This window comes from Pholcus phalangioides, unplaced genomic scaffold (assembly GCF_987345545.1).
Source record: "Pholcus phalangioides strain wild (caught in Gottingen) unplaced genomic scaffold, Ppha-v1.0 ptg000004l_1, whole genome shotgun sequence".
Taxonomy (NCBI): domain Eukaryota; kingdom Metazoa; phylum Arthropoda; class Arachnida; order Araneae; family Pholcidae; genus Pholcus; species Pholcus phalangioides.
This window is the reverse complement of record NW_028301597.1, coordinates 22,278,200-22,300,719: the sequence shown is the minus strand read 5'-3', so window position 1 is coordinate 22,300,719 and position 22,520 is coordinate 22,278,200. Positions and strand designations below refer to the sequence as shown.

General features: G+C 36.6%; 1 protein-coding gene across 1 annotated transcript; it reads left to right on the top strand.

The window, feature by feature from the left end:
• The first annotated feature begins 15,908 nt into the window (after positions 1 to 15,908).
• Positions 15,909 to 21,959, top strand: LOC149086762 (dehydrogenase/reductase SDR family member 11-like). The gene is made up of 5 exons (XM_089231132.1): positions 15,909 to 16,153; positions 17,716 to 17,869; positions 19,697 to 19,791; positions 20,207 to 20,330; positions 21,504 to 21,959. The coding sequence occupies exons 1-5, from the start codon at positions 15,978 to 15,980 to the stop codon at positions 21,723 to 21,725; spliced, it is 771 nt and encodes a 256-aa protein (XP_089087258.1). The 5' UTR covers positions 15,909 to 15,977; the 3' UTR covers positions 21,726 to 21,959.
• Positions 21,960 to 22,520: the final 561 nt, after the last annotated feature.

Sequence of the window (22,520 nt, the reverse complement as noted above, 5' to 3'; positions counted from 1 at the left end):
AACAGCCTAGGGCGGCATTTTTTATGACTTATTTGTTGACTCGGTGTTGACGCTCAGATTTTAACACATCGATATCATTTTGAGAGGAAACCGCGAGTGGGTAAATAAGAGCAAGTAAACATACTTTTGAAATAATATTCAACTCTTTGCTATTCAATGCTCAATTCATTATGCCGCCTGGCAGTCGAGTGGTTCAGGAACTTGCTTCTCACTGTTCAGGTCTGGGTTCGAATCCCGGTTCTCGGGCATAGATGTCTACTAACACTCTAAAATTCCCTGGATGGATCATGTTGATTATTTGGGAATACGTGATAATCTCACGTTATTATTATTATTATTTCAATACACGTCCTCATGGCCCCCACAAGGGTGGGGTTGAGAAGGCTCCAGCCCTGGGGCCCGGGACAATTCTCTTCATTTTTTTGTTTTTTCACGCTATACTCTTTTGAGGGGGTAAGTCTGAAAAGTCTGGTCTGGAGGCCAGTCAGGGGTCCCAGCCTAAAGGCTCTGCTCCTGGATGTGGGGGGGGGGGGGGTCATGCACGTCCTTCCCTACACTTACCAAAAGTGCCGCCGGTCTCTCCGGATATGCTGCACAGCCTGACATAGACAGCCGAACTATATCTTCTCCAGTTGCATCCATTCTTCAGGGAAGTTCGAAATCACAAAAGTGATGGGATCAGGGTGAATCTGATTCTTTGAGTTCCTTCTCTTCTTTGCAGAAGATCTTTTCACTCTTTATCAATGTTTTTCCAGTTAACTTTCTTTTTGGCAGAATACCTCAGCAAGTTTGGATTCGTTGTTCATTTTCCGACAAAATGACCGTTGCGGCCAACACCATTATAGAGATACTACTATAAATCATACATGCACCTCGTCCATATTCCTCTGTGGATCCTCTAACGAATTGGTACATGTTGGAATGTGGGTGTATGTATGTATAGTGAACCTTCCGTAAAGTTTGTTTCTGTGTAATGCTTGTTATGTGTGTACCATCTGCAATCAATTTTTTAAACTACGAGTTTTTTCCTCAACTCATAGAGCGTGAAGTGTAATGAATGAATAATTATAACTTTGTAGGCCTGTTGCTCTCTGCGGCGAGACTTTTTAACGGGGAGATCGGCTCGCATTTGCGCCTCGAAGTTGGGAACCGCAGAAAACCAACTTACGCCGATCACCACTGCGGCGACGGTGGGGTTTGAACCCGGATCCTCGCGATGCGAGTCCGTCACTATGACCACTCGACCATGGGCGGAGGCCATATGGGGGGCGCGTGGGAGGCCCCCCCCCCACCATCGATAGTGAAGTCGACAGATCTAATGCATATATGTATAGATGAATCGACATCATCATCATCTTGCCCCCCCCCAGACTTCCAAGTCTATCTCCGCCTATGCACTCGACCACCACAGCGGCCATACTAGAGATAGGCCTATTTGTAGCATGGGTACTATTTGTAGCTGTTTCTTGTCAGGAATGATTTGACTGCTCGTTTTTTTATACCAGTGATTCTCTAAGGGCTCATCGCAGCTCCTAGCTAACCTTTGTCAGAGGCGTCGTGGTGAGATTGCGATATGCATATGTTCCTGTTTATTACTTCGAAGTGGGTCTTTGTTAGGCTGCTCTGGGAAGACGTGGAGTGTAATCTCACGTTTCCAGTGATTCTGATTTGCTGTGCGGTAGTGTGTGCATCGTGCTCGACTCTGATCGTGAGGATTACGGTGTGAACCCCGTTGGTAGTCCAGTGGTGATCGGCAGTTTTCTGCTGTTTTCCAACTTCGAGGCACGAGTGCGAGACGGTCTCTCCCTGCAGAGAGCAAGCAGACGTTAAACATGATACAGTCCACGCCTCTTCATACAATTACATCGGGACTCAAAGTTTCTGATAATAATAACCAAATGATAACTGTATCTGGAAAAATTTCCGTTTGCAAGTATTTTACCATATGTTGGGTCGAACGGGATGTATGGTAAACACGTATTGATAAAACGGGACAATTGTTTTTCTTCACACACATAATTGGTTGCAAAATGTTCAATCGTTAAAGTTTTGTTAGCGAGACTTTTTTTTTAATTTGAGCTAACATTCTTCATGTTTGTTATTCAGGAATTGTGAAGCGTTAGAATGGAACTGTCTCATATTTATCACGAATTGCGACATCTTTTTAATGTACCCAATACGTTTCTTAGATCCCTTAAGGAAGTCTCAAAGGAAAAAGAAATTTGAATCTAGTCAATTGAAAGAAACTGATCAAGAACTGAACGGGAAATCTTTTTGCCATGCATTTACTTTCATTATTGGCCATTGCAAAAGCAGCTCCACATGTACATGAATCGCAGCTAATACCATGGGCCGATTACGACATTAAATACGAAAATGTTTGCCTACAAGATTGCTAAAGATCAACTTGTAGCCTCCTACATAGCCTTGCAGCGTAATAACGATAACTTACAGGGGAGAGGGGAAATAAGTTTGCTTCAGAATGCGCAAAGAAAACTTTCGAAGGGTAAAAACATGATAACATTATCTAAAGTACTCATAATTATTAACGAATTTTTCTCATGCTATGATATTTGTATGTTCTATTCTTTGCAATAGTGGTCACAACATCCGAATTATAACATTATCCGAGAATATAAAGAATGGCGTCGACTGTAATTGCATAACATGAAAATTCAAGCATTTAACAATTTTCACTTCAAAATATGCAAAAAAGATGTCAGCACCAACAAAAACACGAAACAAGCATACTGATACCATAAATACGTAAGAGCCGTGCATACAAACAAACACATAAAACATTCCGGCATGTATATTTCCATTCGTTAGAAATTCCGCAGAGGAATGTGCACGAGGTGCATGTACGGTTAAATAGTATAGCAGTGATTCTGCCAACTTCAGAAGACGATCGACAGACCTAAAATATTCAATATGACACAAATATTCAATTATCAGATTTTATTCACAATTTGGAATAGATGGCAGCACTAAATATTCACACGCAGCACTAGATACGCACTCAGAGTGATAGGTACTCACACGCTTCCGGCACAACTCACACGGTAGTGAACCGAGTCGTGCTCGGTTTGAAAAGAAGAAAATTCGCTTATACCGTAAGGAGTTGGAGGGAATCCCGATAATTTCATTTATTATATTTTTGAATAAACATTAAAATTCAAGGGCCAGATGGGGAATTCCGAAATATGGAAACGGAAATATAATGTTATTGTATGGCATTGGTGTACAACTTTTTCAGTCCGCGGGCCAGTATGCAGGTATAATATAACACCTTCTTCAGTGGCAAAAATAGCGTCGAAACAGCTGTATGTAATGTTCGATCTACATATTTTTGAGCGAAGGAACCTCTTTTAATGCAGAAGTCTGAGTCCCCTCTACAAGCACGCTGACCGAAATAATGAAACCTCGCTACAACGATATCCTTCACTACGATAAATCCTTCTGTAACGATATTTTTTGACGATACTTCTCGAAACCGCTAAAATGCAACAATGTTTTTTTTATATTTTACTCAGAATCAACTTCAAAATATTTTTAAATTCCTCTCCAGTTTTTGTTCTTTCAAGGGTGCTCAATAGCATCGGTATTTCGCACTAACCACCCTCCGAAACAGGACTCACTTACTCCTCCACTCACTCAGGACTCCACTCACTCCTCAACGAAATTAAGAGTAGTAAAATTGAATTTAGATGACTATTGTTGTGTGTGGCGAACACTGCGTCTGAAAGTCTCGTGAAGCTACTTCCTGTGTAGTACTGTGTAGTAAACCACTTTACAGTGTGAAGCAACTACAGTCAAATCTCGATAATCCGAATGTGCAGCTTCCGACAGAAAACTTCGACGTGTCGTTAATTCGACTTATCAGAAATTCCGATTTCAGAATGGGAGAAAGAAAGATTTGTTACAGTAAAAGCGCTATTTTGTAACATATCGTATTAGCAAATCATGTCAAACTACTGGAAATGAAGAAATTCTAAAAGATAAGTTATTCTAACTATTTAATTAATATTTATAATTAATTAATTAATTAATTTAATCATATTTAATTATTGAATGAGAATATTTAGAAATAAACCAGACTTATATACTCTATAATGGAAACGGACGCATGTATGGTACGCGTATAGCTGAAACGAATTCTAACGTGTATAAGCGTACAAGATTATTTTCCGACAAAAAATGCAGTGATTTTTGACTCTCTTCTTTTTTTTTTGCTCTTCTTCCGTGAGAAAGTTATTCACTTTTTTCACTTGAATCTGCTAAATGAATCAGCTATATTGTACTGCTAGATGCTAAATTTTCTATTGCTAAATGCTAAATTTTCTATTGCTAAATGCTAAATTTTCTATTGCTAAATGCTAAATTCTATCAAGAAATGCAAATTTTTCGAATTTCTCTCATTCCCGAAAACTTCGACTTAAAGGAGAAAAATTTCGAGTTAAAGAAAAATTTCAACACTAAATTGAAAACTTCGAGTTAACGTAGTTCGTGAATTGGCCGTATATATAACTGAATTTTATCTATCAACCAACCAATTGTAATTGTAATTTTGTTGCGAATATATAATATACATTTTATGGTGGTACTGACAGGTTCGTACCCCCACCGTTGCCACAGTGGTGGTTGGCTGAAGTTGGTTTCCGGTGGTTCCCAACTTCGAGGCGAGAATGCGAGCCGATCTGCCCGTTGAAAAAGTCTCGCCACAGAAAGCAAAAAGTCTACTCAATGGTACAATTATTCAATCATTGCACTTCACTCCCAGTTAGAAAAATTTACGACAAATGGCAGCACTACACATAACGAGCATTACACAGAAACAAACTTCGCGTTAGATTCACAACACATCCACGCACATTCCGGCTTGTACCAATTCGATAGAAGTTCCGCAGAGGAATATGGAGAAGGTGCGTGTATGGTTTAGTAGTGGTGGTGCCAACAACGCCAATTCAGAAGAGATGCCAACACAACAGCATAAATTTGGTGGTGCCGGATGATAATGCTACCTCTCGATAATTTCTCTGCAAGGATATTTTTTCCTTGATTCACAGAGTACCGTTATACCGATATTATACTGTAGTAGGCAAACATTTTTACGTACAGGAGCATGCTTCGAAGTGGGATTAAGGACATTTAATTTCATTTCATACCGTGCACCGCCCAGACTCTATCGACCATTGTCAATTTTAGCCATTCCCCGGATGAGGGGGCTGGGCAGTGTCGGGTGCTTTATTATGCACATAAAGTACATGAACATGAATATAAAAGCACATTATTAAAAAGAAAAGTATACACAGATTTTTAAATATTTCTGTTATACAATATACAATTTATTCCGATGAGCTCGTCTGATGTCTTTTTAGCTCTATGAGCTTGAGCCCTTTGTTTTTCTCTATGGCGAAGCGCCAGGTCCTGAACCACATTTCCCCTCATTAGCTTGTTGGCTCGGGTGAGCCTCCGCCGTGACCAGGCCAGGTCCTGGACCACGCATCTTTCCTTGTTGGCTTGTTGGCTCATGTGAGCCCTCCGCCGTGGCCAGGCGAGGTCCTGGACCACGCGTCTTCCCTTGTTAGCTTGAGATTGAGGATGACGTGTGATGTTTTGTTTCAAATACGAGAGATTTTTCCTTAATTTTATTTTTTTTCCTGCTGACTCGTTAGAAGATTTGTCTTTTGTGACAGATTTTGTGCTTGTATTTGAATTAACTGAGTAATTCTCCGCCGAAAAGTGGCTCTTTTCGAATGGCAAGCTGACTAGCGACTGCAAGTTGGAAAAAGCAGAAAATCAACTTCAGTAGATCGGAAAAAGTATCAAGTGTTCCCTTACGGAAAATAAAATTTCTATCCACCTGATTTCGGATCCTATTTTATGTTGACAGTGAGAATTTTAGCGGAAAATTATTTTTGTAGGGATTGAAAAAAAATGTTGTTCCAAATACAAATCTCACTAACATCTGAACACAGTGGAACCTATGGATGATCCGATATATATATATATACAGTTATTATATATATTACACATATACAGATATTAATAATAACAGTTGAACCTCACATAACGGACACTCTCCATCAGCGAGACACTTCCCGTAAACGGACACTTTTTTCTTGAATTATGTCGTCTGATCTCAATGTAACTCACTATGCATTAACGGGCGTTCCTCGTCAGTGGACAAAACTTTCAGTCCCGTGGTTGTCTGTTATCGAGAGGTTTCACTTCATAACGAAATACATAGAGGATAAAACGTGGATAATCCACAGTGATCAAAAGTTACGTTAACGAGAAGTCATCGACGTGGCCGTTATTGACGTTCCACAGCAGTCATTTCACCTTAGGATCGAATGCCAGCCGATCTCCCCGTTAAAAAGTATCACCAGAGAGCAACAGACCTCTGGTGATACTTTTCAATTTGTAACCTAACGGTACAAATATTCAGTCATTAAAAAAAATCAGATGACAATTGCGCTTCTGCAACAAAATTTATCCTTTTATCCTCTATATAGAGATGTGAAAAATTCCTCTCGAATTTCATAACATTTCACATCACAATTTTAATGAGCACTTTTCCCTCAGAAAATTCGTTGTCTGATAATGATGTGCATAAACACTATGTTCATATTTGACAACAATGAAAATACTCTTTGTCTTTTCAAAAGATTTATTGTTTCATTTCAACAATAGACTCTTCCATAAATTTGAAACAACAATCAGTTTATCAACAATGCGTTTCATGCCTCAATGGATATGAAATATTATATATAAAGGGGCTTTTTGCCTTGTTTCATTTAATTTATTTTTCGTGGGTTCATAAGGGTCGGGTCGGGATTAACTATTTAATCAACTCAAACTGAGATGATTAAAAAAATAAATAAAACAAAATTTGCACAAGTTGCAGAAAAGAAAGATTGGGAAGGGATGAGCTTGGGGTTTATTTCAAGTTCAAACTAGTTTTTCAAATTATTAAATTAACGGATTAACTTATTGGAGGGCCAGAGATGAGAAAATATATAGGAGACAGCAGGATTAAAAAAATTGGGGATTTATATTCTCAATATATAGGAACCAGTAAGAAAGATTAGGATCGGGGAACTGATTATGAGGATGTGGATTTGGTCCGCGCCCCCTAGAGTAGAGGGGGGTGCTGGATAGGTAGAGGTATCGGCTAGAAATGTGGTATTGGAATTGGGGCACAAGAAGGCTGGGATTAGCCGGAAGGCTAGGTGACGGAGAGGGTTTTATGGTTTTCTTCTGTCTTCTTCCGCCACGCATCATGGAGTCTGATTGGATCTTTGGTTCTTTCTACGCACGCAACTCTGAGATAATTTCTAGTACAGCGATAACGTTGGGTCGTTTGCAAGTAAAGGATGGGAGAGAGTAGGTGCGAAGGGGCAAACTGGCCTAACGTTGCTGTGGACCCCACCCCCAAGCTCCATTAACATTAAAGTAAAATTAGACAGAATACAGCAGTATTCACTGGAGGTCTTTGAAGAACAGAAATAAACTAACAACGTTCTATACAAAATTTAGTTACCCATTAATAATATCAGTAAAATTTTTTTAACGTTGAATAATATGATCTAAATGTGTGTATATAAAATATTACTTAGCGAAAATTTTTTATTTAATAACATTTCTGAATTGGTTTTGTTCTGATTTATATGAGCATTAGTTTTGGTTGTTTTATTAAGGTTAATAATTGAATACAAATACAGAGACCACAGTTAGACAAAATGCCTAACGAGGTGGCTGAAAAAAGATGGCAATGAAAAATATGGAAGTCGAATGCATATCTAAACTATACCAAAACTACAGCATCCCAATAAGAGCAATAAAAAACCAATAAATATGATAAAATATAAATATACTTTACAGGTATATACTTAATGGTAAAAAAAGTGAACGCTGTAAGAGCAAAGAAAATTCAAAACTGTTTTTCACATTAAAGTGTCAAATGAGCAATGGTTTATAATGTTGTCAACGTGATTCCCTTTGGACACTTTAAGCATCACACGCATCAATTTATGACAAATTGTAATATCTACAAGAAAGAATTCATACGGTACATTTATGTTGTGCTATCTTCAACTTTATGGTTGAAACTTCAACATAACTATCGAGAAGGATTTTTGTTTCTCAGCTTTGAATGAACCGACTAAGTTATGCGTGACTGGACAATATCATAGTGCGTTTATTTAACACATCGCAAGTGGGGGAACCCGTATCTCAGTCCAGCTTCGTCCTACTTGAATATTTAAAACTCGTTCTTTAACTTTCTTGCATTGCAAGAAGTTGCCGATTGTTGAAACCTTTGCCGCATTTAGAAAACTGATAAAAACTACTAAACATACACTGTATTCGAGAAAAAGGGAGAAAAAAATAATATAATATTATTAATAGATTATATTACCCAATATTATTGTACCTAGTGTTTTTTTTGAATCAATTATGAAATTCGAAATCATTTTTTCTTTAAGGTTTATATACGAATGACGTACTGGTAAAATTTCGTCACCTTGGATTTGATAAAAAATGTCAGGTAAGGATTTCGTGCCTTTAATGACATTAGTTAGATTAGTTGAGAATCATCGGAAGAGGCCGGTTTGGAGGCAGCGGAGTTCTCGTTTGGGGAAGTGTCATGTTTGGTACCCAGGTTTCTAGAATATATACTAGCTTGGTACCCGTACGTCTTCCAATGTGGTTCAACTAACGCAGCTTTGGGCACCAGTGACCAAAGCCGCCGCTGTGGTGGTTCGAGTGGTCATAGTGACGGACTAGCTTTGCGAGATCCCGGGTTCGAACCCCACCATCGCTGCAGTAGTGGTCGGCTGAAGTTGGTTTTCTGTGGTTCCCAACTTAGAGGTGCGAATGCAAGCCGATCTCCCCATTAAAAAGTCTCGCCGCAGAGAGCAACAGGTCTACAACGGTAAAATCTTCAAACATTACACTTCACTCATAGTTCGAAAAATATGTGATAGATGGCAGCACTATAACAAGCATTACACAGAAACAAGCTTCACGTTAGGCTCACAACACAGACACGTACATTCCAACATGTACCAATTCATTAGAAGTTCCGCAGAGGAATATGGATGAGGTACAAGAGTTTGACTTTCAAGCGGCTTTTTGCTAGTGTCCGCTATTGTACCAAGGTTCCCCTTCCTCACGTGTCTTTTTTAGAGGTATTATGAGCATTGTTTTCAAGTTTTTGGACACTAATGGTGAAAACCACGGTTTTTAACGTAGTACAAAATATCCGATTCATAACTGTAAGTAAAAACTTTACAATTTGATGAAGAAGTAATTTCTATAAACAAATAATATGAACTTTATATTATATATGAATTATACTATGTTATTAATTACATTAAATATAATAAAATTTAGAAATTCAAAATAGTATGCGTAAATTGTTGTATCACTGGTATCAGGTTATCAAGCTATGGGATTGCACTTGAAAACTGGACTGTCTTGGGGGTTAAATATTAGATTTATTGAAACACATGAAAGATACAAGACCGGGGTAAAAATATGTCCCATGAAAATTAGAAAAATGCAATAGTTATGACTACAGAATGATATTAAACTTATGAAATAATTAAACACTAATAATTATTAATGTTTAAGCATTACATAAGTAATAAGATGGCGCAGCTGACCTCGAATATAATCGTTGACACGTAACCAATTTAGTTGCCTTATCTGAGCAAGGATGATTTCTAAGTTTATAAAATTTGAATATGTTCCTTAAATTGGATGCATAACTTGCAGGACACGGAAATAAAAAACAATGTGTTGAAGACAGTCCCTCTTTTTTATAAGCCATTTTCTTCCAATGTTTTTCTGACTGCTGTCCACCATGTGATAAGATTGTATACATAGCTTGTGAATTTATTCAGTGGAATATTAGCTTCTAGCCTCATAAGAGCAACAATTGAAGTTTAACAAAAATTTTGGGTCTTGAAGTCTTTTATCATCATATAGGCGTATGCAGTGTTTGAGAAATTGTGTTCTGGTAGTCATGTGTAGGTGCTACATAGTGACCTCATTTTGTTCAGATATTTTCCTTTATTTGAAATTAATTTTCAAAAATAAAAATTGAGAATGTAAAATAGAAAGTTCACTTAAAAATTTAAAAAAAAGTTTGAAATGTGTCAAAATAGAACAATTTGCATTAGATAAACACATTACACCACTGATATTTATTTACATAATTATAATGTTATCTATTAAAAAAATAATGTTTATGTTGAGTTTCACTATATGCAATGATTATAACTGACTGACTATGCGTATTTGGTACCTTGAATATAATGCATTTTCTAAAGAAAAGTGTTCTAGCGAATTCGGCAGGGTTTTGGACAAGCACTGTACTAAATACAGAGCCAGCTTCATAATCATAGATGAAAAATGAGATGTGAAGTAGAAAAAAAAAATTTGTAACAAACTGAAAAATTGAAAACACTGTTTATTTAAACAGCAATATGAGTGATATTAATTTATCATCAAATTTTCAGCTTAAAACCAACAATTCGGTGAAACAATTAACTTTAAAAAAAAATCAAATAACGACTTTAAGAGATTTTTGATTCAGTTACAGTTTTACATTCTGCTAGTATTTTTTTTAAATTTGTATGCATCATAAAAAAAAAAAAAATCTATAGGCTTCCACATAAAATTTTGAAACTTGTAAGTTTTGGACAGTTCCAAGCAGTTTTGGACATTGACACTTTTGGACAGTTTATCCCGCGTATCCTGTCCAAAACCCCTAACCCTGGTTATGTGTCCTCAGTTCCTCTTCATGCACGACAACGCTACACCTTATCGTGCAGTGGCTGTCTCACGCCGCTGTGCGGTCGTGTGAGCATCGTGCTGAACCATCCTCCTGAGGATCGAGGTTCGAACCCCGTTGCCGGCACAGTGGTGGTCGGCTGAAGTTGGTATTCTGAGGTTTTACAGTTTCTAGGAGCGAATGCGAACCGGTTTCCTATTTGAAAAATTCTGTCCGCAAAGAGCAGGCCGACCTACAACACGATACTGACATAACATGAAAATTCAAACCATTTCCATCTTTACGTCAGAAAATGGAAGCCAGATGACAGCATGAACACGAAACAAGCGCAACTTAACAACATAGATACGTTAGGGCCACACATTCACTCAGAACACACATTCCGGCATGTGCCGATTCATTAGAAATTCCTAAGAGGAATGTGTACGAGGTTCATGTACGGTTAAAAGTAGTATTAGTGGTGGTTGCCGCAGAGCTGTTGGAGAGAAGATATTCAACGCATCGATTGGCGGACAATCGATGCGTTGTCCATACTACGGACACGCTTGGCAGCACGTCGCCAGCAACGACTCCGGAGCTGCGATTGGCGTTACGACAGCAATGCCTCAGTCGTTCGTTGACAACCTTGTACAGTCAGCATGGGCTGACGATGTAAATCCTGTATATAGCACTCAGGGGTAATCATATACCCTACTAAAGGCTGGATTTTTCTTGCCACTCACTTGTCACATAGACGGTTTGGTTTTCTGTTCAGTTGTGCTCGAAGCTTATTTTTCAGTAAAGTTCCTTTTTATTCTTTGGATTTCTTTTTTGGAAAGTTTTGCTTATCCTTCCCATGTTCTTACGTCTTGGAGATCTTATGGTATTATTTGTGTGGATTTGGAACTCTTTTGCAGGGTGTTACATAATAGTCTCGTCCTTAATTTTTGCACACCAGTGTATAACAAAATTTCGCACTTTGTGGAACGCAGCAGTTTCTGTAACTGGAGTATTCATTGCGCTGTAAAACATTTATTCAATTTAATTGATATCAAGTAAACTGAAACGAAAACTTATATATTATTCATAAATCAATTTTGAATCCTTCAGCATCAAAATATTTTAAATGGGCTGGGAAAATATAATCATTCTTTGATATAATTGAACTGATTATTGTTAGCAATTTCTTATTTCGTAGATTTAAATAAACGATTTATAATTCTTTCAGTTTCAGCGTAATTCAAAACAGCTTTCATTTATTTTATCACAATATCTAACATTATACAGGTTGTCCCATAATTTCGTAAATACAGTAGTTTGAAAATTCATAAAAAATGAAGGAATTGGTATATTTGAATGCGGATTGCGATAAAGTTATTCTCACGAAGAGGGGGGGGGGGATTTCTTTTCCGGTACCAAAACAAAAAAATAATTATTTTTAAATTTTAGTCGATAGAGAAAGTCTGCACGAAAGCAAATCTCTCAAATAAACCTCTCTTCTGTGTTCATCATCGAGCTTATATATTACTCGAGGGAGCATCCAACCGCTGCGACGGCAGCGACATCGAATGCAAGGAAATCACGTGACTCGGCGAAAACGAAGTTCGTGCCTGTCAATTTCTTCATTGAAATGCACAGTTCGGTTTCTAAATATTGCGTTTTAAAGATAAAAAAAAGAATAGAGAACTCATCTAAATGGAAAAAAAGATTAATTAATTTATTTCATTTTTTAATACTGGAATCATTTCTTTCATCAATTCAGTAATTTTCCTTCATTAATTCTAAGATTTTCCTTCATTAATTAAGGAATTTTCTTTCATTAATTCTAGAATTATCTTTCATTAATTCCGGAATTATTACTTTCATTAATTTTGGAATTATCACTTTCATTAATTTTGGAATTATCACTTTCATTAATTTTGGAATTATATCACTTTTATCAATGCTGCAATTATCTCTTTTATCAATGCTGCAATTATCTCTTTCATTAATTCTGGAATTATTTTCCATTTATGCAGGAATAATCTTTCATTTATGCAGGAATAATCTTTCATTTATGCAGGAATAATCTTTCATTTATGCATGAATTATTTTTCATTAATTCCGAAATATCTTTAATTAAATCCGGAATTATCTTTCATTAATACTGAAATTATCACTTTCATTAATTTTGGAATTATCTTCCTTCAATGCTAGAATTACCCCTGTCATTAATTTTGGAATTATCTTTCACTAATGCTGGAATTATCTTTCACTAATGCTGGAATTATCTTTCATTAATGCTGGAATTATCCCTTTCATTAATGCTGAAATTATCTCTTTCATTAATGCTGAAATTATCTCTTTCATTAATTTTGGAATTATCTCATCGATGCTGAGATTATTATTTTTTTATTTATTGTTTTAAACTCCTATTTATGCCGTAGAAAAATAACGGGGATTGTGTGTTTTCGGGATTAGCTCTTGAGTTCACAAAATGAACATGTTGTGAGAATAAAATGACCTAATTAAGTAGCAATGCAGTACAACAAATATTATAGCTGCCTGTTTGTCTGCTGTCTCTGTAAAGCTCTATAAAATTCCATGTGCGTCATGAATTCATACTGATTAAAGAAAACATTAGATTCAATAATGTTGGTTAAACTAACGCACTACCATATTGTCCAGTCACGAATAACTTGGTTGGTTCATTCAAAGCTGAGAAACAGAAAACCTTCTCTATAGTTATGTTGAAGTTTAGTACCACAATATAGTTTGCACCATTAAGTTGAAGATAGCACCACATAAATGTACTGTATGAATTCTTTCTTGCAGATATTACAAGCGTTCCAAGTGCCGAAAAAGGGAATCACGTTGACAACATTATAAACCATTGCTCACTTGACACGTGAAAAAGTTTTGAATTTTCTTTGCTCTTACAGCGTTCACTTTTTTTACCATTAAGTACTGTATATACCTGTAAAGTATATTTATATTTTATCATATTTATTGGTTTTTTATTGCTCTTATTGGGATGCTGTAGTTTTGGTATAGTTTAGATATGCATTCGACTTCCATATTTTTCATTGCCATCTTTTTTCAGCCACCTCGTTAGGCATTTTGTCTAACTGTGGTCTCTGTATTTGTATCCAATTATTAGCCTTAATAAAACTACCAAAACTAATGCTCATATAAATCAGAACAAAACCAATTCAGAAATGTTATTAAATAAAAATTTTTCGCTAAGTAGTATTTTATATACACACATTTAGATCATATTATTCAACGTTAAAAAAATTTTACTGATATTATTAATGGGTAACTAAATTTTGTATAGAACGTTGTTAGTTTATTTCTGTTCTTCAAAGACCTCCAGTGAATACTGCTGTATTCTGTCTAATTTTACTTTAATGTTAATGGAGCTTGGGGGTGGGGTCCACAGCAACGTTAGGCCAGTTTGCCCCTTCGCACCTACTCTCTCCCATCCTTTACTTGCAAACGACCCAACGTTATCGCTGTACTAGAAATTATCTCAGAGTTGCGTGCGTAGAAAGAACCAAAGATCCAATCAGACTCCATGATGCGTGGCGGAAGAAGACAGAAGAAAACCATAAAACCCTCTCCGTCACCTAGCCTTCCGGCTAATCCCAGCCTTCTTGTGCCCCAATTCCAATACCACATTTCTAGCCGATACCTCTACCTATCCAGCACCCCCCTCTACTCTAGGGGGCGCGGACCAAATCCACATCCTCATAATCAGTTCCCCGATCCTAATCTTTCTTACTGGTTCCTATATATTGAGAATATAAATCCCCAATTTTTTTAATCCTGCTGTCTCCTATATATTTTCTCATCTCTGGCCCTCCAATAAGTTAATCCGTTAATTTAATAATTTGAAAAACTAGTTTGAACTTGAAATAAACCCCAAGCTCATCCCTTCCCAATCTTTCTTTTCTGCAACTTGTGCAAATTTTGTTTTATTTATTTTTTTAATCACCTCAGTTTGAGTTGATTAAATAGTTAATCCCGACCCGACCCTTATGAACCCACGAAAAATAAATTAAATGAAACAAGGCAAAAAGCCCCTTTATATATAATATTTCATATCCATTGAGGCATGAAACGCATTGTTGATAAACTGATTGTTGTTTCAAATTTATGGAAGAGTCTATTGTTGTAATGAAACAATAAATATTTTGAAAGGACAAGAGTATTTTCATTGTTGTCAAATATGGACATACAGTAGTGTCAATGCAAATCATTGCGTGGAAAACGGATTTTTTGAAAGAAAAGTGCTCTTGAAAAGTATTATGTGAACTACTATATTATGAGGGTCAAACAGAACTTTTTTTAAATATAGAGAACAAGAGCACACACTCACACACACACAGAATCGTAATTATATAAAATTGATGAAGTGCTGAAGTATCGAAATGGAATTTAAAATTCACCCTTACAATAAAGGGGATGTTTGGATTTTTTGTGTGTGTATTTATTATGTTAGTTCAAGGAGAAAAATGATTCAGTTTTTCAGGAACATTTTCAGCACATCCGAGTCAACGGACTTTTCCTAATCCTCACCATGGACATCTAAATTGTCCATGAAGTCTTGATTTAGAACTACTGCCCTATTTGGTCGCCTGAAGGTTTCTTTTCTCTCAGGTTTCGACTCTCATTCGAAAAGAGGTGTATGATGGCGCTGTTCGGTTAAAGCAAAAACAGGTAGGTATTACTTGATGTCAAAGTAAAAATAAGTTCCACTAGACTTCGTTCACCTAAAACATTACAAAAGAACCGTAAACAATACGATACGCTTAACATATGCTTACGCAGAATTTTCTCGGGGGGAGGGGTTTGAATTTTTTTTCCTTCTCAGGGGGGGGGGGAGGGAGTTTTTACGTTTCTACCTGCAAAATAACACCATAATCTCTGCTTGGGGGGGAAAGGTTATAACCCCAACACCCCCCCCCCCCACCCTTCGTACGCCAATGACGCTTACACTCAGATTGCACTATCTATCGTAAAGAACTTCATGTCAAAAAAAAAGCTTTAATGAAGATAAAAAATTATCTTCCAAAAAGTAGATTACAAGAGTGCGAAGAAAAATATACTTTTATCAAAAAGATATATTTGAATCTCCTTCAAAGGATATTTATGCTTAAGAAATTCTGAAGTTGGGTTGCATTTTCTAGCTCGTTGCATCCCTTACATAATAATGGAACGGTGGAGCGGTAGAGTAGCCCTGGTCACTGGTGCTTCCGTCGGAATTGGTGCCGAAATAAGTCGGCAACTTGCCAAACATGGAATGAAGGTTGTTGCCTGCGCCAGGAATGTTGAAAAAATTAAACACATCGCTTCTGAGTTTCCGGTTGGATCCATCTTGGCTGTGAGGTGATTATGACTATTTCAGTTTCAAACAGTTTATCTCTATTTTTATTAAAAAATTATTTATTGTATCGTATATGATATGCACTATTTAAATAATTGCTCAATTTTCATTCAATTTTGTTTTGTTTTTTTAATTGATCCTTGAACTTACTGAAGGGATATTTCTCGAATGAAAATTCGAGTGGAGGACGGATGTGCCTGAACGTGATTGGTGTGGGTTTCATGATCTCATTTTTTTAACTGGTGCAATAGTAGGGATATGGTCATAAAGTTTAATGTTACAATACAAGACAAGTGCATATGTACAGTTAATCTCGATAAGTCTCGATAAGTGCAGCGGCTGACAAAAACTTCGAGTTATCGGAAATTTCGATTTTAGAAGGGGGAAAAAGACAAAATTATTAATGACAGCGATATTTATGAATATCTTATTAGAAAAATATGTCAACTACTGGAGATGAAGATATTCCAAAAAAAAAAGTTATTTTAATCTTAACATATTTAATTATTTAATGAGAATATTTAAAACTAAACGAGACGCACATTCTTTATTATGGAAACGGACGTATATATATGATACTCGTATAAACATTACAAGAATTACAAATAACGTTTATACAAGATTATTTTCTGTCACAATATGTGCCCGCGTTTTTGACTGTCTCTATTTTCGTCCGTGTTTCGTGAGAAAGTCATTCACTTTTCGCAAGCGGGCAAATGAATCTGCTAAATTATATTGCTAAGTGCTGAATTTCATTGCTAAATTCTGAATGTCATTGCCAAATGCTGAATATCATTGCTAAATGCTGAATATCATTGCTAAATGCTGAATATCATTGGATGTTGAATTCTGCTGCATTCTGTTGCTAAATGGTGAATTCTGCTGCATTCTGTGGCTAAATGTGGAATTCTGCTGCATTCTGTTGCTAAATGTTGAATTCTACGGCATTCTGTTGCTAAATGTTGAATTCTGCTGCATTCTGTTGCTAAATGTTGAATTCTGCTGCATTCTGTTCCTAAATGTTGAATTCTGCTGCATTCTGTTCCTAAATGTTGAATTCTGCTGTTCAATTGATAAATGCAAAGTTCAGTTGCTAAATGCAAAGTTCAGTTGCTAAATGCAAAGTTCAATTGCTAAATGCAAAGTTCAATTGCTAAATTTCATTGCTAATAGCCAATGTTTTTTATTTTATCTCATTCCCGAAAACTTCGAATTAAAGAAAAAGTTTTAGCATTAGAATACAGAAAAAGTCCCGGGGCTGAGTGATAACTTCGACTTGAAAAGGTATTCGAGTTATCGCAGTTCGACTTATCGATCGTATTAACTGTACTTTTAAAACATTTCTTTTGCGTTACTTTGCGGCCGGAGACTGAAATTTTGGAATCATATTTCAAAAATGCACAAACAATAAAATCTTGAATTCATTCTAAGTCATTTGTAAACGCTGTATATATTTTTCAACTATTTCAAACAAACGTCATCATTATACATTTGCGTAACTTACGCACAGCCACTGTTCTTCTACAAATGCATCTCATATTTATTCCCATTTGGCGTATTTTAGATGTGATCTGGAGAAAGAAGAGGAGATTCTATCGATGTTCGAATTAATACGTTCGAAATACGGCCGCATTGACGTATGTATAAACAATGCCGGATTTTCGACTGATTCCAATCTACTCGATGCAAAGACTAGTGAGTGGGTCAGCATGATTAATGTGAGTTTTGTTTATTTTTGGATTTGCACACTTCGATGGAATTATTGCATATTACACCCAAGTGAAATAAATATATATCGATCCCATTTCTTAAGTTATTTTATTTCCCTTACACTGAGTTACAATGAATTACATTCAGTATAAACAATTTGCAGGAGTTTTTTCTTTCGAACAATAACACTTGAGAGAGAGAGAGAGAGAGAGACGTTATTTTCTCAGCAGCTTAGCATTACAACACATCGAAGAAAGAGACTTTCTGGATATCAATGGCTGTCAAGAACTTCTGAAGGAAAAAAAAATCGTCTCCGTCGGGAAACGCAAGGTCCTCTAACAATCTAGGCAAGCACACTAACCAACAAACACAACTACAGTCAAACCTCGTTAATGAGTCACTCTTGGGAGAGCAAAAATATGACTTAGTAAGCGCAGTGACACGTTAAACGGAGTAAGCCATAAATGCGCCGATTCCTGGCTGAAGACAATTGGGACTTCCAAAAAGTGACCCCTTAAGCGGAGTGACTTGTTAACCGGGGACGCCCTAACGAGGTTTGACTGTATTTCTTTCCTTATTATAGCATTCACAGTAACGTAATAAGGAAGTTGACCAGACTGTAAAAGGACCAGGGTTCGATTCCCGGTGGAGAAAACTAACTTTTCTTACCAAAGTTCATCTCAGTAATTAATATCCAGAAAGTCCTTTTCTTCGATGAGGTCTAATATCGCATGAGTTATTTTACAAGTTGACCAAAAAATAATCTTTCTGTTTCTGAGTTTTACAAATAGGTATTTAGCAAATGTGAAATTTTGGGATCATATCATCATCATAGCAATCATCAATCATCATCATCATCAATCATCATCATCACCATCAATCATCAATCATAGCAAATCATCATCATTTAGCAAATTTAGCAAATGATCTTCAAATTACCACTGACGACATGCAGTTTCTTTTGCTTACGTATTTTTCTACCAGCACAATTTCTTTGCGGTAAAAATCAAGCTGACAGATGCCTAACTCACTTGTGAAGGATTTTCCACCAAGGTGATAGTCCAAGAAATGGAAGAGTGAAGTTCAGTGAAGTGATCAGTTAGCGTAAAGCCCGCGGAATGGTTGTGAATGGCAGCGTCTGCTTTGAACCTAACGCCAGCTCTAATTATCTCCTCTTCTATTCCTTGGAGAACCGCTTTAACCCTACAATGGTACCTACACGTCTAAGAGACGTAGTTTGTACGTTTGGGCGGTATGTATCAAGTACAGAATTTTGAGGTTCCATTCTAGGGTTAAAGAAAAACGTCGTAAATAAGATATAGACTTGATACAGACACCCCTCTACCCCAGGTACTTTGCATACAAGATCCTTTGTACCACCAGGACATTGCGCAGCTGCAGGCAGGTTGGCTAAAGGTGGTGGATACCGATAGGTATTACTTTGAGAAATTTTAGTATGTGATATTTACTAGAAACCTTGGGTACGGACATAGTACACGCTGGTTTCCGATCCTGTATATCGGTGCCGTTACAGATTGGTTAAAATTAATCAATCAATCAGCAATGACGCGGAATTGCAGAAACGGAAACCAGCGTGCACTATGTTCTATGTTCGTACCTTCGAGACGAAATACACACTGGACCGATTGATTAAAACCCTTCTGAATTTAACGTTTTTCAACCAATCCGTCTCGAATTGCAGGTGTATAGCTTATCATGTCAGTCCAGTGTGCACTCTGCCTTATGGTTTCTGTTGATCAGAAACGGTAAAAAAAACTTTGTTTGTATTATATATGTGTCCGACTGTAATAATCCATTTTTCTGTCCTCCTTTAGGTCAACATTTTAGCTCTTTGTATCTGCACCAGAGAAGCAGTGAAACTCATGCAGGAAAAGGGCATTGATGATGGACAGATTATTCACATAAGCAGGCAAGTAGATAAGTTTAAAGACTTTTACGTCTAAAGTATCCGCATATCAGGCCTAAAATAATTCATCATAAACTAATTATTTTTTTAGGAAAAAAATTGTTTTTCTGTAAAAATAATAATGGTTTTTATAACATTTTCCACAAATATACCTCTTTTATATCGCGAGCATAACTTATCATCAGAAGAAGAGCACCGATGTAGCAACATGAATTCTTGAATTTGCTGGTTTGATTTAGGCATCGATCTAGGCCTCATGAACACGAAAGCAGAAACATATTTCAGGTGCACACTCAAGATCAACGCAATACTCTCGAGCAATGGGTTGAAGATACCTGACGTGCCGATATGTATCTACAATTATAACAGGTATAAAATAAACTACAATAACCATACTTTTCGTTCCTTTATCTCGCAGTGTAGCTGGTCATAAAGTGTTTCGTTTTGTGCAATTTTATTCCGGAACCAAGTTTATGGTACAAGCTTTAACGGAAGGACTTCGGCAAGAACTCAAAAGTTCCAAAAGTCACATAAGAGTCGCTGTAAGTACAAAAATTACGTCGAATTCCACTTATAATGAAATTGGAAAAAAACTATTTTTTCTTATAAAACAACAAAAAAAAGTTTTTTCATTATAAAAAAATTCAACCAACATAATGTTAAAGAAATACCGCTTGTAACAAATCGGCAAATAAACAAAATATCGTGTACAACTAAAATTAATGGGAGTTCTCCCTTATAATCGGGTTGAATATGAATTATACAGAAAAAAAATACTTTATATACAAATACAGTAGTGATACCGGATAACGGATATAATTCGTTCCAGAATCACATCCGTAAGCCGAAATCTCCGTTAGCCGAAACGCGAATCGTTTAGTTCCCTCCACAAACGGCCCAAATTTAATGATAATTTTCATGAAACCTTAAAAAGCACTTTAAAAAATACGAGGACTGGCCGAAGGCTAAGATAAGCAACTACACAATCGGATGAAGGAGAATGTAAAGCAAGATGTAGAACTGTAAACATATCTTTTATTTTACACTATGAAAGCTATGCAATCATGAGTTCATGAGGCTTCATAGCGAAAGAAAAACTGTGTGAGGTAGTGTGCCATTTAATATCGTTAGCTCACTTCTCTCTCATATACATGCAGATGGAAAAGATAAGTTTCTATAATGTTCAGACCGTTCAGTTTAGTAATTAAGAGTCTTGCCTTACCCACTGAAACCATTCACATCCCAGGTTGTTATTTTTTATGCATTTTCTCTTAGATTAATTAGTAATTTTACATAAAATGGCGCAAAAGGGAAAGAGAGGATGAAAGAGTGATTCCGAGGTTGAAATACCCTAAGCTCCCAAAATATGTGTGAAAACCGCTTCAAAGCATGAATGGGAACGCAAACAATATCAGCTCTCTGTAACGCCCTCGACAAAGGTTAGCGATGCCCCTAGGAGCCGCGACGCAATTTTTGAGAAACAGTGTCCTACTTGGCAGTCTCACTATCTACATGAGATAGTGCTTAAAAAAAAGGTTATACAAATATTTGGAAGTTTTCAGACCACCCAAGTGCTGCGAACTAATAACTTCCTATATATATATCACTGGTAGAAACAGTATTTTCGTTTTAAATGAAAAATTTATTGTAAAATATCGTTTCTTGTGGGATATATTGCTTTCGTTCGGCATTTTTTTTTTTTTTTTTCCTTTCAGAGCATTGGTCCAGGAGCTGTGAAAACAGAATTCCTGAATCGTATGAAGAACGTTACGACTGAATTCGAAAAACTAATCCCACCAATGACCCCTCTGCAACCAATAGACATAGCGGCGGCGGTGATTTCCATCTTGCAGATGCCAGCTCACGTTGATGTCAATGACATAATTATACGACCAGTCGAGCAAGAAGATCTAGAACCGTTTTTAGAGAAATGGTGAATAAATACCAAAACAAAATGAATAATCCATATATAGATTAAATTATTATCTATAGGAAGTGATGAACATACATCCATACTATTGTCACCGACTGATCGTGTGTATGGGGGGGAAAATAATTTTCTACGATTTTTTTTTTTTATGTACGAAATGTAATTCTTATGTACAAAACATAATGTGTAATTTCATTTCTTTCATTTATTATTCTATAATAAATTTTACTTTTTTTTGTTATTGAATGTTGTTTTAAGTGACCCTGCGTGACCTATATTAATTCTCTGCAATCACTCTTTTGTGATAAAAATTTTAGATAGGGTAAAGGGTAAAAAGAAACTCTGTTATTTTTTTACAAATTTACTTTACCATGCTATATTGCCTCAATCAAAAAGTTCTTTTCTGAGTGCAAGTTGATTATTTTTTTTTGTCGCACCACGGTCATTTTCTGCACACGAGGGCTAATTAGGCCGGAACTTACAATTTATTGCCGATTCCGAACGGCAGGCTTGTTTTTATACTCATCTCCAGAGATTGGTTCGCTAACCCCTCGACGGGGGGGGGGGGAGGCTCCTTGCGGTAGCAACTTTTTCTGCGGTCATGTCGCCGTTTTTGTTGTACCCCTGTGTCAGGAAAGTTTTCTGACAAGGATGAATCGGGTATCAAACTCGTGACACCTCTTAACATCCTTTGGTACTTTAGGCGAATATCTTATCGACCTGGGCTACCGCGCCCTCTGAGGGCAAGTTTATGCTTACAAGGTTAACCCTTTGATGCATGTTTTTTTTTTTCCGAGCTGAA

Excerpts from the sequence above, each read along its gene's own strand:
- LOC149086762 (XM_089231132.1), top strand. The coding sequence starts at position 15,978 with ATGGAACGGTGGAGCGGTAGAGTAGCCCTGGTCACTGGTGCTTCCGTC. Across the intron at positions 17,870-19,696 it reads AGTGGGTCAGCATGATTAAT|GTCAACATTTTAGCTCTTTG; the intron begins GTGAGTTTTGTT and ends GTCCTCCTTTAG. Across the intron at positions 19,792-20,206 it reads CAGATTATTCACATAAGCAG|TGTAGCTGGTCATAAAGTGT; the intron begins GCAAGTAGATAA and ends TTTATCTCGCAG.